This window comes from Amblyraja radiata, chromosome 26 (assembly GCF_010909765.2).
Source record: "Amblyraja radiata isolate CabotCenter1 chromosome 26, sAmbRad1.1.pri, whole genome shotgun sequence".
In the NCBI taxonomy this organism is placed as follows: Eukaryota; Metazoa; Chordata; class Chondrichthyes; order Rajiformes; family Rajidae; genus Amblyraja; species Amblyraja radiata.
The window spans coordinates 9,063,791-9,080,710 of NC_045981.1; the positions used below are offsets into that span (position 1 = coordinate 9,063,791).

General features: G+C 39.0%; 1 protein-coding gene across 15 annotated transcripts in view; it reads left to right on the forward strand.

The window, feature by feature from the left end:
* Positions 1-16,920, forward strand: part of bptf (bromodomain PHD finger transcription factor) — a 107,209-nt gene that overhangs the window by 55,139 nt on the left and 35,150 nt on the right. For 11 of the 15 annotated variants that reach the window (XM_033044171.1, XM_033044160.1, XM_033044159.1 and 8 more), the window contains 5 exons: positions 1,259-3,518; positions 8,955-9,079; positions 10,931-11,059; positions 13,733-13,883; positions 14,965-15,088. In XM_033044171.1, coding sequence (XP_032900062.1) covers positions 1,259-3,518; positions 8,955-9,079; positions 10,931-11,059; positions 13,733-13,883; positions 14,965-15,088 — 2,789 coding nt within the window. The remainder of the gene's footprint in view (positions 1-1,258; positions 3,519-8,954; positions 9,080-10,930; positions 11,060-13,732; positions 13,884-14,964; positions 15,089-16,920) is intronic. The other 4 variants (XM_033044166.1, XM_033044175.1, XM_033044167.1 and 1 more) reach the window with 1 other exon arrangement.

Sequence of the window (16,920 nt, forward strand, 5' to 3'; positions counted from 1 at the left end):
TAAGAGCATTGAGCTCCAGGTTGTTATGAAGGCACCAGGACGCCAGCTGTGTCACTTCCTGTCTGTAGGCAGATTCCTCCCCATCCTGGATCAGTCCAATCAGGGTTGTGTCGTCCTGTGACCACTTATCTCTTGTCAGGCTTTGCCCCCACCTCTCTTCCAGCTTCCCTCTCACTACAATTAGTCTGAAAAAGCGTCACTTGTCTGTGTCTTCCAAAGATGTTGCCTGACCCACTGAGTTATACCAGCACTTTCTTATTTTTGTAAACTGGCGTCTGCAATTGTGTCTACAAAATAAAATGTTCTAAGCTTGGAGGTGTAATTATAATTTTTTTGTAGTTTCATCTTTCTGATCTGGTTGTAGCTTCCTTGAAGAATAATATTGTAATACAATGAAGTCACTGAAACCATATTTTTCAAATTAGGTCAAACTAATTAAAATAGATTATGCTAAACTGAAATTTGTACTCTCATCACTATAATCTCTCATTTAGTGGATCGTAGGATATTTTTCTAATTCAGAAATCAGGTAATATCAGTTAAATTAGTTCAAAGATAAGATTATAAAGGTTATAATTATGCATTAGAATTTTGTCAGCAATAAAAATGTATGCGTGTGAATGGTTGTAGTTAATAAAACATAAATAGAAACAGCAATTCAATAGAACTATCTAAGATAATGTTAGCAAAAGGCGGAGCTTTTTTTCTCAGAGTAGCTGGTTAACAAATGCCATATTCAATAACGTAAAAAATAGAATACTTGCTAGTAAACTTTAATTACAGTTTATTAGATAATGGTGGGAGTATATTTCTTAAATATCATAAAATGTATGTTTAAATTATTAAAATACATTAACTGTTTGACCTTTGTTCAGTATTCAGATGAATTATTTAATTTTATTTTATATGTTCATTCTGGAATTGAGATCCTCTATGAAACTAACCAAAGAAATTAAATTCCCTGCCCCATTTAGCATGTGGCAGAACTACTTAAAATGTATCCTTCTATTGTCAGTAGGTTAGAGGAGGCAATAGTGGAGGATTATTAAACTCTCTATCTCCAGTTTAGTTGCGCATTCCTATCCTTTTTTAAAACTACTTTGTCTTCAGTCGGGGCTAACCTATTGGGAGGCAGATTAGCACTAAGACCTCTTAATTAGTTTGGTTTGTCATACAAATAGAAAATATTAGTGGAGGAATTATGACAAAGAATATTACTCATAATTACAATTATTAACTAGATGCTGTTTTATTTTAGAAAACATTGAAGTTGCCAGTATCGATTCGGATAAGTTGATCAAGGAGGAGCCAATGAATTTGGATGAGACCAAGAATGAATCCAGTTCAAAAGAGGAAAAATATATCTCAGCTGATCTCATCAATGTGAGTGAGGGCTTTCAGCTGAGGACTTGGTATAAAAGGAGAGTGAAAACATCTAAATTAGATGGACTATTGGATCGGCGGGTGAAACAGTTTACAATGGAAGAGAAGCAAAGACAAGAAAAACTGAAACAAGAAGCCTTAAAGAAGTTACCAATAAAGGAACAGAAAAGTATAACTGAACCACAGAAACCTGATCAACCTGAAAGCATTCTTCAAAGAGAGTCTGAATCAGTGGAGCAAAGAGGGCAAGTAGGTCAGAACTCTTCAAAGATTGCAGCTGAAAGCTCTGTAGTGTCAGATCAAGAAACAACAGTTGGGAAAAATCAAGTATTGTCCCATGAAAAAGCATTGTTAAAGGAACCGGGCATTAATAATGCAGTGTCTGTTGAAAAGGAAGCTGTTGAAAATTCCACTGAATCAGCGGTCACATGTGGTGAAATCCAGGAGCTACATTTGAAAAGCAAGGAAAATGGTACAGAGGTAAAAACACAGCAGTTGGAAACAAGGGCAAATTCTGTACATAATAATGTTGATGCAAAGAATGAGAGCTTTGGGAAGAGCTGTGAGCCAATGGAGGGAAAAGAAAACGATGCCAATCTGAACACAAACACAAATGTGGAAGTGAATGTTGCTGAAGGCCATGGTGATCTGATGGAGACAGATGAATGCGGTGAAGGCAACAACACTGAAATTAAGCCAAGTAAAGATGTAATTGGAGCTCTGCATGAGGAAAAAACAGATCGAGCCAGTGAAAACATTGGACCAATGAATGTTGAGGAAAATGGTGTAAAAGAATTCCCTGACCACAAGGAAAGCAATAGTGTTGAAAATAAATGCCCTGAAAAAATGGACACAGAATGCTGTACAGAAAATAAGATCTCTGAAATGAAAGCTTTGGAAACCAAACTGGAACATCGGCACCCTGTTGATCAGATTAATGGAAATGTTGCAGTAGAATCTGTTGTAATGAAAAAATCTGAATTGGTCCCATCTGAAGCACCTGATGTTAATAACAGAGAACCCCTTAAGGAAAAAAACAGCCCAAAGGTAAACTCTGAAAATGAAATAAAATCAACAAAAGAGCCAAATGTAAAGCTAGTTATGAATGGCGATATTACCACAGATGACCTGGATGAAAAATCGAACAGAAAAGACGGAAATGTTTTAACAGTTGCACATGATGGTATTTCAGCAGATAAGGAGGAGTATGATGATGCTGTACCACAGGACAAGCCCCCCAGGATAGAGGATGCAATTGAACAGCTAAAAGCACCTAGGTTACACGAAGCGGTCCCAGAAGTGAAGGCACCCAAGCTAGATGAAACGCCTCTACAATCAGATGTTCCCAAGTTAGATAATATTTCTGAGATACTGAATTCTTCGGAAGTATCAGGACTTTCAAACCTAGCCTCAGATAAATTATCGGAGTCTGAAAATGAAGTTGGACAAGGACATGAAAGAACTCTCTCTCCATCCTTTGTTCCTGCAACTGACTTCACTTTGAAGAAGGACTTCAGTGAGCAGAATGGGATACAGTCTGAGAGTGAGGTGGGCGATAGCAATGGGATTAAAACGGTTGTTACAGAAATGACCACCACAACTACAACCGTTTCCACGGAATCCAAGACTCTTGTTAGTGTGGCTGAAACTTCTTCACAGAGCAATATTCCACCGGTGCTCACTTCTGTTAAGAATTGTGCTGTTTCTTCAACAACAACCACCACAAAAACTTTCACAAAAGTGACCTCACCAAAACTAGACAGTACAGTGGACGCCTTGACAGTATCAGAAAAAACTGTTGTTACAACCACAGTGACTGATTCTGTGGCCTCTCCAGATGGAGTGTCAACAACCACCATGACCGTAAGTAAAGAATATTCCACCAAGGACAGAGTTAAACTCATGCGGTTTTGTCGACCAAAAAAGACACGGTCTGGCACAGCCCTCCCTTCGTACCGTAAATTTATCACCAAAAGCAGCAGGAAGAGCATATTCGTCCTGCCAAATGATGATCTAAGGAAACTAGCCAGGCGATCTGGGATTCGGGAAGTTCAAGGATTTAACTACAATGCAAAGCCTGCTTTGGATATCTGGCCCTATCCATCTCCACGACCAACCTTTGGCATTGCATGGAGGTATTCTAAATTAATTCTTCTTAAAACTGTTAACTGGATGGTTTTTGGACTGTAGCTTGTACTTAAGATTGTTCTTTACGTCCCATCACTGACCAAAGTTTTGTTTCTTTAGAATGTTTATCATAGGTTATATCTGTTTATCAAAGGTCATACCTGGACAATCGTCTCCCTATGTACATGCCTTTGTATTTGACTCTTGATGTGAATAGATTCCAACATATGGCTGCCAGCTTTAAGTACTTCATTCAAGTAGCCACCATTCATCTTTGTGGTTAAATAGTTAATGCTAGCTGGGTATTTGATTACTAAAGCTTAATCATATCTTTACAAACCTCTCGGTCTTATTACCTCTCACCAAACTGCATGCTATTTTTTAAAATTATTTTCTGCACTATAACACCTGAATTCGTTCTAACTGAAGACAGTGAATGCATAGGAAAGAACTGCAGATGCTGGTTTAAATCGAAGGTAGACATAAAAAGCTGGAGTAACTCAGCGGGACAGGTAGCATCTTTGGAGAGAAGAATTGGGTGAAGTTTTGGCTCATGACCCGGAACGTCACCCATTCCTTCTCTCCAGAGATGCTGCCTGTCCCGCTGAGTTACTCCAGCAATTTGTGTCTACAATGAATGCATAATCGTTGTTTGTTGATCTTGACATCTTGTGGTTGGGTTTTGATTAAGATGTGAGTTTGTTGTCAGATTGCCGATTGCTTTAACTAATTTCATTCGCGAAGAGATTTACTTTATGGATATGAATGTCTCTAACTTGTGTTGCGTGGGGTTTTCATAAGTGAATGTTTTCCTATTTTACCCTTCCGTTGCTGTTTTTTTCTTCTTTCTTTGGCAGTCCTCCGGCATTGTAGGTGACTTGCTTCCTCTCTGGTTTAGTGGATTCTAGGGTGACTGATGAGGCAAGTTTTGGAATGACAGCCTCTTTCACAGAGGGGCAAGATCTATCCAGAAAGGATGGGGTGGGTAGGTAGTTTGAGGCTGTGCACTCCTTCTGCTGTTTTGCAATGTTTCTGTTTAGTTTTAGTTTTACAGTTACAGCTTGGAAACAGGCCCTTCAGCCCATTATTGCCATGCAACCATCAATCGCCCTTTCACACTAGTTCTATGTTCTCCCACTTTTGCATCTACTCCCTACACACTAGGGGTAATTTACAGAGGCTAATTAACTGCATGTCTTTAGGATGTGGGAGGAAACCGGAACATCCAGGGAAAACCCATGCGATCACAGGGAGAATATGCAAACTCCACCCAGTGTGTTGTCTACTTGCTGCAGCTTGACTACCGAGATTGGAATAACCATGCTTCTGCGGTGTACTACCTATAAATAGAAAAGTATTGTTCTAGTTCTGAAGATTAGTTCCACTGTGACGTGAAGTTTGTGGAAGTTGATGAGGAGCACTGTGGCAAGAAAGATTGAAAATATTGTCAGGGTAGATGGTCAGAATATTTTCCCAAGGTAGGAATGTCAAAGACTCGAGGGCAATGCTTAAAGGAGATGTGCAAGTTTATTTTTACAGAGTGGTGGGTGCCTGAAATGCACTGCCTACCACAGTGGTGTTGGAAGCAAATCCCATAGTGACATTTACAGTGTCTTCCAGAATGTTTGGGACAAAGACCCATCATTTATTTATTTGCCTCTGTACTCCACAATTTGAGATTTGTAATAGAAAAAAATCACAGGTGCACATTGGTTAAAGTGCACATTGTCAGATTTTATTAAAGGGTATTTTTATACATTTTGGTTTCACCATGTAGAAATTACAGCTGTGTTTATACATAGTCCCCCCATTTCAGGGCACCATAATGTTTTAGACACATGGCTTCACAGGCGTTTGTAATTGATCAGGTGTGTTTAATTGCTTCCTTAATGCAGGTATAAGCTCCTGGCATCTAGTCTTTCCTCCTGTCTTTCCATCACCTTTGGAAACTATTATTGCTGCTTAACAACATGAGGACCAAAGTTGTGCCAATGAAAGTCAAAGAAGCCATTATGTGACTGAGAAACAAGAATAAAACTGTTAGAGACATCACCCAAACCTTAGACTTACCAAAATCAACAGTTTGGAACATCATTAAGAAGAAAGAGAGCACTGTTGAGCTTACTAATTGCAAAGGGACCGGCAAGCCAAAGAAGACCTCCACAGCCGATGACAGAAGTAATCTCTTTATAATAAAGACAAAATCCACAAACACCTGTCCGACAGATCAGAAACACTCTTCAGGAGTCATTGTGGATTTGTCAATGACCACTGTCTCCAGAAGACTCCATGAACAGAAATACAGAGGCTACACTGCAGGATGCAAACCACTGGTTAGCCACAAAAATAGGATGGCCAGGTTACAGTTTGCCATGAAGTACTTAAAAGAGCAACCACAGTTCTGGAAAAAAGGACTTGTGGACAGATGAGATGAAGATTAACTTATATTAGAGTTATGGCAAGAGCAAAGTATGGAGGAGAGAAGGAACTGCCCAAGATCCAAAGCATATCCCAACATCTGTGAAACACGGTGGTGGGGATGCTATGGCCTGGGCATGTATTGCTGCTGAAGGTACTGGCTCACTTATCTTCATTGATGATACAACTGCAAATTGGTAGCAGCAAATTGAATTCTGAAGTGTATCGACACATCCTATCTACCCAAGTTCAAACAAATGCCTCAAAACTCATTAGCCAGCAGTTCATTCTACAGCAAAACAATGATCCCAAACATACTGCTAAAGCTAAAAAAGGAGTTTTTCAAAGCTAAAAAATAGTCAATTCTTGAGTGGCCAAGTCAATCACGCGATCTGAACCCAATTGAGCATGCCTTTTATATGCTGAAGAAAAAACTGAAGGGGACTAGCCCGCAAAACAGCCATATGCTAAAGATGGCTGCAATACAGGCCTGGCAGAGCATCACTAGAGAAGTCATCCAGCAACTGGTGATGTCCATGAATCGCAGACTTCAAGCAGTCACTGCATGCAAAGGATATGCAACAAAATACTAAACATGACTACTTTCATTTTCATGATATTGCTGTGTCCCAAACATTATGGTGCCCTGAAATGGGGGGGGGGCTATGTATAAACACTGCTGTAATTTCTACATGGTGAAACCAAAATGTATAAAAATGACCTTTATTAAAATCTGACAATGTGCACTTTAACCACATGTGATTATTTTCTATTACAAATCTCAAATTGTAGAGTACAGAGGCAAATAAATAAATGATGGGTCTTTGTCCCAAACATTATAGAGGGCACTGTAAGAGACTTTTGGATAATTACATGAATATGCAGGGAGTGGAGGGATATGGATCATGTGCAGGCAGATTAGTTTAATTTGGTATCATGTTCGGCACAGACATTGTGGGCCTAAAAATGTGTTCCTGTGTTGGACAGTTCTATGTTCTATGACATCTGTAATTTACTGAGATCTGTTCAGATCAATGTGTGCATGCTGTCATGAAGCAAACATAAAATGGAGATTAATTTCTATGGCCATCTGCATATGACGACTGCTCTGCAGATCCTCTTGATTGATGGAGTCAGGAGCTGGTGAAACTACATTTCTCCAAATGAAGAGAACGAAGATTCATTGTCATCTGAGAAAAGAACTTCTTATCACAAATCCTTGATTCCGTATCCTTATTTTTGTTTTTGTTCCCCTTTGCACACCTCTGAATTCTGTGTCCATATACAGCTTAACTACACAAGTTAGTAGGGTAAACAGAGTGAGTTCTGACTGGTGTCACAGGTGTTGGCATTGACATTTTGCATTTAACCCCAATCTTCAGATGTAAGATTTTTTAGCAAATTGTTCTCTTGTTACTATAACACATTGTATACAGTCATATTGCCTTGAAAGACACAATGGACTTGTTCTCTTGTCTTACCACTTCTGGAGTATTAATTAAAGATTAACCAGAGTAGTAGGATGAAATTTGGATCTTTCTCATCAAACATGAAATTATTTCAAGTAAGTTCAAATATACTGGCGGTATGATTGCGCAGTGTCGTTATTCTAAAGTGACTGTCTTATTCCAATTAAATAGGAAAATCGTGTATAGTGGGGTGCTTGAATAACGATTAAAAGTTTCTTTTTGTAATGGTGTGAGTTGAAGTGATGCCTTTCCCATAACTTTGTATGAACTTTTATGAAATCTTGTCATGATTTGATTTGTATGCTTTAGCCTTTCTATCAATAAGGTGAACAAGTAAAACTCAAGCTTTATGAGCGTGACTGAGTTACTTACGCTATTATCTTAGTCACAGGTTACCCAAGTTTAATTTGCAATGATTTATCAGCCTGGTGCTGGAGTGTAATGTGGAAGTGGTATATTGTCGAAGAGTCCCGTTGTAATCATTCCTTAAGTAAGCCTATATATTATAAATTGAGATGTAGCTGGTCTCAATGATTTTGAATATTGCTGCCTAATTTCTTCCCACGTTTGTAATGGTGCATACCATCTTGATATGTGAAATGACCTTTACAAACTTTATTTCTATGCCAATTGCTTGGTGTACACTAATTTGCTTTAGACTGTAATTGGTTAAATTTAAAGTGAAATCTTAACCAATAAATAATATTCCGTGGTCTGAGGAAAAAGTTAACAGTTCACCCGTTTTAATTTAAGTGTTCAAATGCCTGTGTTTTCTGCCCCTGTCTATCTGTAATCCATTCCACTGCCACAACCTTCAGATAGTTGAGTTTCTCCAATTTTAGCCTCTTGCAAAAACCTGATTTTTGCTGCTGCACAAATGAAGTCTTCCCGAGCCTAACAGGTTCTAGAGTTGTACATTTCTTCACTCTCCTCCTTGAAGTTTCTCTTTAAAACTTACTTGTTTGGCCTAGCATTTGTAACTTATCCACTATCCCTTGCATGATTTGGCATCAATTGGTTGACACAATAATTGCTTTAGGCTGTTTCAGGTACATTATAAGCATCTTTCAAATTTGAGTTTTGAAGATATCTATTTTTTTTTAATATCTTGCTTTTAAACTTCATACCCTGAGAGAGGTATCGCAGACTGCGAACTTTCCATCCAGTGGAGTGACAGGTATAACAGATGACATTTCAAATGTAAGTTAGTGCTTTGGATAGATGGTCCAGGTTTAGTATTGTATAAGAAGTTTGCAAAGTATTGCCCATTTTATTAATCGAATCGCAGTGCAAATAATAGAACATGGGAACAAATGTTTGTTCAGTATTTTGTTATGACAACTTCTCATCAAGGCTACATTGGGTATAAAGACACATGCTGGATCACAGTCAAACGATTTCCACAATAGGCCATGAGGAAATAATAAAACTTCAGTTTTAAAATATAATATCGCCTAGTTTCAAATGAGATGGTAAAATGCCTATATGTTGTCTGTACAATAAAATCCCGTAACACTCCCGAGCTTTCAATTAGTGGTGTCTTATATTTTTGCCCAGGTATCGACTACAAACTGTGAAGTCCTTAGCAGGTGTCAGTCTTATGTTGCGGTTATTGTGGGCATGCTTGCGATGGGATGACATGGCAGTTAAACCACCAGCAGGTGTCAGCACTGCTCGTACAGGTATGGGTAGCATGAACACATTTGTGGTTGCAACATAAAAGTTGCATTCTCAAGTAGTTTGATGAAGTGTGTTTGCAGCTGTTCAGGTATTAGATACCGCAAAATTAAGTTTTATGCAAGCTTCGTGGTCTTCCGAACATAATATTTCTCGTGTACTTGTTAACTTTCATAAATAAACTAAAAATATAGCAATCCATAGAAGGAAATGAGAGGGAGATAAAAAGACACAAAAGTGCTGGAGTAACTTAGTGGATCAGACAGCATCCGTGGGAGAACATGGATAAATGACGTTTCAGATTGAGACCCTTCTTCAACGTTAGAGGAGGAGAACTTCATCAAAGTAGGCATATCTTGAGGAGATTTTTCAGTAGAGCAGTCAAATTGTTGAAACAAGGAACTGCAGATGCTGGTTTGGGGGGAAAAAAGATACAACGTGCTGGAGTAACTCAGCGGGTCAGGCAGCATCTCTGGAGAACATGGAATAGTGACGTTTCAGGTCAGGACCCTTCCTCGGACTTGCAATAGCATGCTACTTAGCAGTGTGTATATTTTTTTAAATCATACGTTTAAATAAGGGAATTTTGGTGACTGCGATGTCACCAAGAAAGTTTCAGGACTTTTAAGAGTTCACCGGAGAGAAATATATTCCCTGGAAAACTCAGTATGACTTATAAAGATCAAGATTGCAATTTAATAGTTATGCCTTTTCTATCATTTGAAGTTTAGGTGTTTTGTCCTGTCCATTATTATTACTGTCGTAGAGTAATCTGGCTTTTTTTGACCAAAGGACAGCTTCAAGTCTTAGAACGCCATGAGTTTGATGCACAGTTGAGGGAAAAGATGTTAGCATGATGATCAAATAGTTCCCTTTATTTGTTTATTGTTGTAATGACAAATGATTACTTTTGTTTCAGTTACTACACACTGAAAGGCACATTGAGTATAAACTTTGAAAAATTATGCTCAAGACTTTAAAATGCATGCATGATGTTCATTTTGGGCAGTGCAGTGGTGCAGCAGGTAGTGCTGCTACAATCTATCTCCAGTGATCTGAGTTTGATCGTGGCTTCTAATACTATCTGCGGGAATTGCACGTTTTCCCCAGGTCTTCAGTTTCCTCCCACATCCAAAAGATGTGCCGATTGTTCATGGAGCTTATGAAAGAGAATTGGTTTCAGAGAAATAATATGGGGAATGAGATTCCTCTGAGAACCAGCATATAGTTAATGTATACAATAGCCTCCTCTAGTGTTGTAAAGAAATATGAAGTTATTCAAAGATGGCCCCCTTTCAAGCTGCCTTGTTGATTAAATACACCAAATGGCAAAATGTTGAAAATGTTCAAATTGGGACAAGATCAAAATCTGGAAACTGCATCAAATGAATGTATCAAGCTGGGACAGTGACTACTGTGCCATATGTGTCAATGGCATTTAAGTTTGTAGGTGGAGAAGAGAATGCTGGAATTTGAGAAATTATGCTTGTCAGTAAGAATATTCATATAAACTTGTCAAAGTATCTGCATGTATCAGTGCCTGAAAGTCCAGGCCCAGCAATTTCCATAGTCTGGGTTGAAAGAGTGAGGTGTGTAATTTCAGCTATTCGAGAGTTGATTTTGCACTGAATCCTGATTGCGAGGTTACAAGCAGGAAGGGATAAATAAATAAATGACTTTTTAATAATAAACCTAAATTATACAGAAGCATAAATGCAATGCAGAAAATATTTTTATGGTATTACTTTGTATTTGTTGAATTTTAAGTTGCGATTATTGCTATTTACCTTTAAGATGGTCATCCGATATTTATGGTTAATAAAAATAAAAGTATGAATTCACGCACATTATTGCAGAAACTACAGAAAGTGATATCACCACCACTGAGATTATCAAACGCAGAGATGTTGGACCTTATGGAATCCGTTCTGAATACTGCATTCGGAAAATTATCTGTCCCATTGGTGTACCGGAAACTCCAAAAGGTATAGCTCATCTTGTGAATATGTTTTCATATTGAATGTAGCATTTTCAGCATATTTTTGTTTTAATTTTAGTGCAGAGATTTATTTCTAATTCTTTTGACATTAGCTTTATTAAATTTAAACCTTGTTCAAGATTTTACTGCTCCCTTAAACCTAACATTAGATTAATTCTTATGATGGACATGGAATTAATGCACCCTCACTTCAAGATTGTTATTTCATTCTGGTGTAGGTTTCATTGTTCTTTGTTGTTAACAAAAACTGATATGTGCCGTTGGTTCTGCTACTGGAGCTATTCTGCGTCTCCTGGTTACTGGCAAGAAAAACTACCAAACACTCCCATTTCAATCAAATGTACCTACCGCTGCATCATTTTAATTCTCTGCTTTTCCATGTTACCATATACGTTTATTGTATCTGTTTTTCAAATTCTAGTTCAAGTTCAAATTTATTTGGTCACATACACCTTTAGGTGTAGTGAAATTCTTTTTGCCATGCAGCACATAAAAAAAGAATACAACATGACAGTAATAGATAGTTTCAACATCAAAACATCCCCCCACAATGGTTCCCATTGTGGGGAAAGGCACAAAGTCCAGTCCCATCCCCATGTCCACCCATAGTCGGGCCTCCTTACTCGAGACCGTGGCTTCCGGAGCCGACAGGGCCGCGCCGAATGGAGCACAACTGGCGATCTCATCAAGAGATCCCAGGCTCCCGATGGAAAGTTCAGCGCCGCCGCCCGCAGCCGCTCCACAGACCTGCAGCTCCGCAACGGACCCAGCTCCAGTTACTGGAGTTTCAGCGAAGTCACCGCCAGCCCCACAATGGCGCTCGAGCGCTGCACCGCCGTCCTCTGACCCGCAGCTCCGCCGCCGCCGATGCCGAGCCGGTACCGCTGCCGCCGGTGCCGCCGCCACTGCCAAGCCGGTGCCGCTGCTGAGCCGGTGCCGCCGCCGCTGAGCCTGTGCCGTCACCGGTGCCGCCGCCGCCGAGCCGGTGCCGCTTCGGTGCCAGTGCCGCCGCCGATGCCGAAGCTCCAGGCGGTCCCCTCAGGAGACGCCGCTCCAGGCCCGCTGGTAGGCCGCGGGGACGGGTCAAAGCTGCAGCCCGGAGAAAAGCTGCATCTCCGACCAGGTAGGGACCCTGAAAATTAGTTTCCCCCTCCCCCCCCCCCCCCCCCCCACCCCCTCCCCCACACATAAAAAAGCTAGAACTCCTCAAAACAAAACACTAAACTAACTAAAAATAAGAAAAAGAGATGAAAAAAAACAGACAGCTGCAGGCTAGGCAGCCATACCCCCTACAGGACGGCGCAAATTCTCATTTGAAGTCCCCTCTTTTTGTTTGTAATTATGTATTTCACCAGAGTTTGTCTCCCTACCAACACAGGCTCTTTCCCATCTATCCTTCTTGTCCTTATTTAAAGCTATAGATCTTTGTATAGTGACTCAAACTTGTTTTATCTGCAATGGCTACTGAACCAAGCCCATCAAGCTTAATATGACCGTATTACCTTTGCACGTTCTCCATGTGACCACGTGACCCGCAGTGCTTTGATTTTCTCTCACAAACCCCAAGGACCTGCGGTTTGTATTAGCCTCTGTAAAAGAAAATGCCTTTGATGTACATGGAGAAGATGCGAAAGTAGGATAACATAGAACTAATGTGAGCGAGTGATCGGTGGTCAGCATGGACTTAATGGGCCAAAGAGTCTTTTCCATGCTATATATTTATACTAAACTAAACTAAACAGCTGGCATTTTATTGAATGTATTTGTAGTTCTGCATAAAACACTCTTTCCAGTACCTTGACTTTTCTTGTGTATTTCACATTAGGATTTAGATTTCATCTCACTCCATTAAACACTTCAGCTCAGTCATTTGTATCCTTTTCATAAAATCTTAGAAACAAGGCACAGAAGTGGGTAATTTCGGCCCCCTACATCAACGCTGGCTCTCAGCAAGAATCCCATTTGTTCACTTTAGGCCTGTAACTGCTCCACCTTTCCTCTCCAAACACCTTCTGGACCAGCCTACCATGTGGGAGCTTGTCAAAAGCTTTATTGATGTCCATGTAAACGATATCCATTGTACTACCTTCATCAATTTTCCTAGTTGTCACCTCAAAATCTCAATCAGATTTGTGAAACAAGATCTACCTTGCACAGTACAGTGTTGACGCAATCCCTGCCTTTCCAAGTCAACACCAATCCTGTTCCTCAGAATCTTCCATAACAGTAATGTAGGGCTCAACAGCCTGTAATTTTCCGTAAGGATGACAAGAATTAGTGAGTTTCTGGAACATTGTACAAAATTACGGTGTGCTGCAGTTTTTGAATCTCAACTTTGATACTTGTACCGATGCAGTCTGTATGCACTGCATTTTGGTAGCTCTTAATCAGGCCAGCAGATGAAACTCCTTGCTGTCTTGATATGCTTTACATATGGAATTGAAAGTGTGTGTTAGTCTAGCCTGAAGGTGACAGATGTGCATGGACTATTATTGTTTCCTTAGTTTAAGATGTGAAATACAGGCAGGAAAAAAAAGATGCATGATGTTAAAGATCAGGAAATTCTGAAAGATGTTTTCAAAAATATTGTACAATATGTTACTTATCGGTTATTGCTTTAATTATATTTATTTTTTTCCTCTTCTCGCCCGTTTTAAAGAAACTCCAACACCTCAGAGGAAAGGTCTTCGATCTAGTGCTTTACGACCGAAGAAGATTGAGGCCCCAAAACAGACTGGTCCTGTTATAATTGAGACCTGGGTCCCAGAAGAAGAACTGGATTTGTGGGAAATTCGCAGTTTTGCAGAGAGGTAGAACGGATTTGGGTTTTTGTGATAAATTATTGTTCAATGGTAGTTCTGAAAAACATAACCTATGTCCATTTTGTCTCGAGTTACTAAAGTTGGGAGGCTTATAAGCAATGCAGCAATATAGAAATGGTTATTATTGTACTGCTTCAGATTTTCCTGATTGTATAGGGTATACAATTAATCTGAAACTTATGTTGCAATATTTGGTACTTATATAACATTCCAATTTCTACATTTGTGCTTCATGTAAGAACATCAGAAAGAAGTAGGAGACGGCAATTGGCTCTTCAGGTCTGCTCCATTATTCATCAAGACTATTTTTAAAAAACCTCACGGGATATATTAATCTCTGAAGTCGCATTATTTTAAGGCCAGGTCTCTTGTTTTTTTTTTTTTAATTTGGGCACTATCAAGTAAATGTAAATGTAGAAGGAAGATGCCTGTATTCCTTGTTTATAAAGGATGTTGAGATAGAATTTCTTCAACTCCCACATATCCCATGCTAGCCATTTCTAGAATGATGTGCACTTCAATGCTTATGCTGGCTGTGGACTTGAGCCCAATAACAAATGGATCAATGGAAGTTCATTTCACTTAGGCTTTCACCACGTGCCCGATTCAAACCCAGCCCAGATGACATAGAAGTCCAGAAAACATAGAAGTTTTCTATTCCTAAACCTCCCTCGTGAAAGAGTCTGAGGCAGTTCGGATCCAATTTCTGATAATCGGAAAACTGCAACAACTGGCAGTATCACTCACCACAGGGTGTCAGCTATCAGAAAAGTGAAACATCTGTTTTGCTTCTGCAGTAACTCCTACTATTCTTGATTTTAATTTCTACTTGATGCTTAAAGTGCTTAAATTAGCATTAATAAATCCCAAATTGGGATTCTACCTCCTCCTCCCAATTTCATTTTTTTTTAACTGAGAAACACAAACCAATACCAATAACCTGAGACCCTAACAAACACATTTCTGTTGAACATATTGTAGAAGAATGGCATTTGTCCAAGTCTATTTTAAGATATCATTTTTTTTTTAATGAATGTTTTTTGGTCATTCGCTTGCTTGTGTGTTCTAGGGTGGAAAAGGAGAAGGCGCAGGCTGCTGAGCAGCAAGCAAAGGTTAGTGAGCAGAAGAAGTCCGAAGAGTTCAAGGCCCAACTCGAGGCCCAGCTTAAACAGCAGCGCTTGGCTGCTCAGCAGGTGGGAAGGCATAAGATTTCCTTATCCCACCTGTCAATAAGTTGCATTATTTAACAACTTAACAGGGGTTTCATTTTTGTTTTATTAATTTTGCCACTGTCAGTGGCTTGTTTTCAGCAGTACCAAATTTACACTTTGTGAATAATTGCATCATTGATCTTTAAACAATTTAAATTCTTACATAAAGGAAATATCACCTTGCGGTTATATTTTTGTTAAATGTATAATTTTTGACCATCTGGCAAGCGATTCGGATTTTCATTTGTTGATTTAATCGATTTCTTGTTCCAAAGGCTTGGCAGGATTCCAGTCTAGAGTTGTTCAAAGACATTGATTTAGGAACGGTGTTCTTGCATAAGAGATTACTGTGGAGTTTGAGTATATCACTAGAGCAGGAAAATTTCAGGGAATTTTAAGAAAAGATTACATTGACTTGAATCATTTTCTTTGGAATGGAATAGACTGAAACAAAAAAAATCAGTCCAGCGCCATAAAATGACACAAGACAAGATGAATTGAGATAATTTTCCTTGAGCAACGTCATTAACCAGAAGACGTATTGGAGGAATGTTTGGGCGGGGGGGCAGGAGGAGTGGAAGAGGGAAAGAGAGAAGAATTCTAAAAAATTTCCCCCCCCCCCCCCCATTGAGGATGGCAGGTGTGTTTAAAGGAAACTTGAAAGCTTTAAGTGCTGTAACCAGGAAGGTTACACGCAAAAAATCAGGAGGGTTTTCAAATCATCTTGATAAGTACACCCTCTATAAACAATAGACAAAAATATCCTCACACTGGCAACAGTTGTTGAGCTTAGATTTGGTGCAGGGTTTAGTTTCATTAGCTCTACAGATACATTTGTGGAATGAATGTGCGACTGGATAGGCGCCACAGGGGATGAGAGTCAAAGTCCTTGCTAGGGTACTCAAAGGTTTCTACTTTACTCTCCCAAATTGTGCACAGCGAGGGTGGACAGAATTGGCAAATAATTTCTATCTTTATAACAATTTAAAGCATCAGAAAGTAGAAATAGTAGAAACATTTTCTCCATTTCTCACTACAACTTTTCTTATTCCTCACTCTCCAGCCATTTGGGTGAAGCTCATGACAATTCACTGTGCATCTTAATGGACAAATACCTTGCTTGATGATACTTCTTTGAATAGGTTGATTCTTCCTCGAAAGGCTAATTTTCAATGATCAAATTCAAAGGAAGTTTGATTAGTTTTGCAATAAAATTTTCAAAGCATATACTTGATCAACTGCAAATTGACAACTGCAAATGGATTGCATTAGAATACAAGGTGTTTGATGTATTGAGAGTTTTAAGATGACATGAATCAACTTTATCAATATATATGACCCAGCTTATTCATTGCAACTTGTACCTTTGGCACCTGAAACTGATTTATTACATTTTCATCTCTATCTTTTTCATCTGGCTAGTTAATAATAGTTTTGCAACATGTGTAATGAAGTTACAGCAGATTTTATCTTGTGGTGTTTTAAGGAGAATTATACTTTGTGGGAATTATGAAAGATTGAATATTAATTTACAGAGAATGTTGTTTGTCTTCAATAGCAATTAAAAAGGTTTATGTTTCATAATTATTAGCCAGTTGCATAACTTTGGCATTTATACTATATTATCATTCCACTATACATTGGGACTTAATTGTATGTTTCTGGCCTTTGTCTGTGCCATTTTTTATGTCTTAAAATTCAAGAATATCTTAATCTGTTGAGTAAATGTTTTCAGTAATTAAATGTTATTACCATTTCATAAAAAATGTACCACGTGTTAACCTAAAAATATGTAAACAGTCAAACAAGTTATA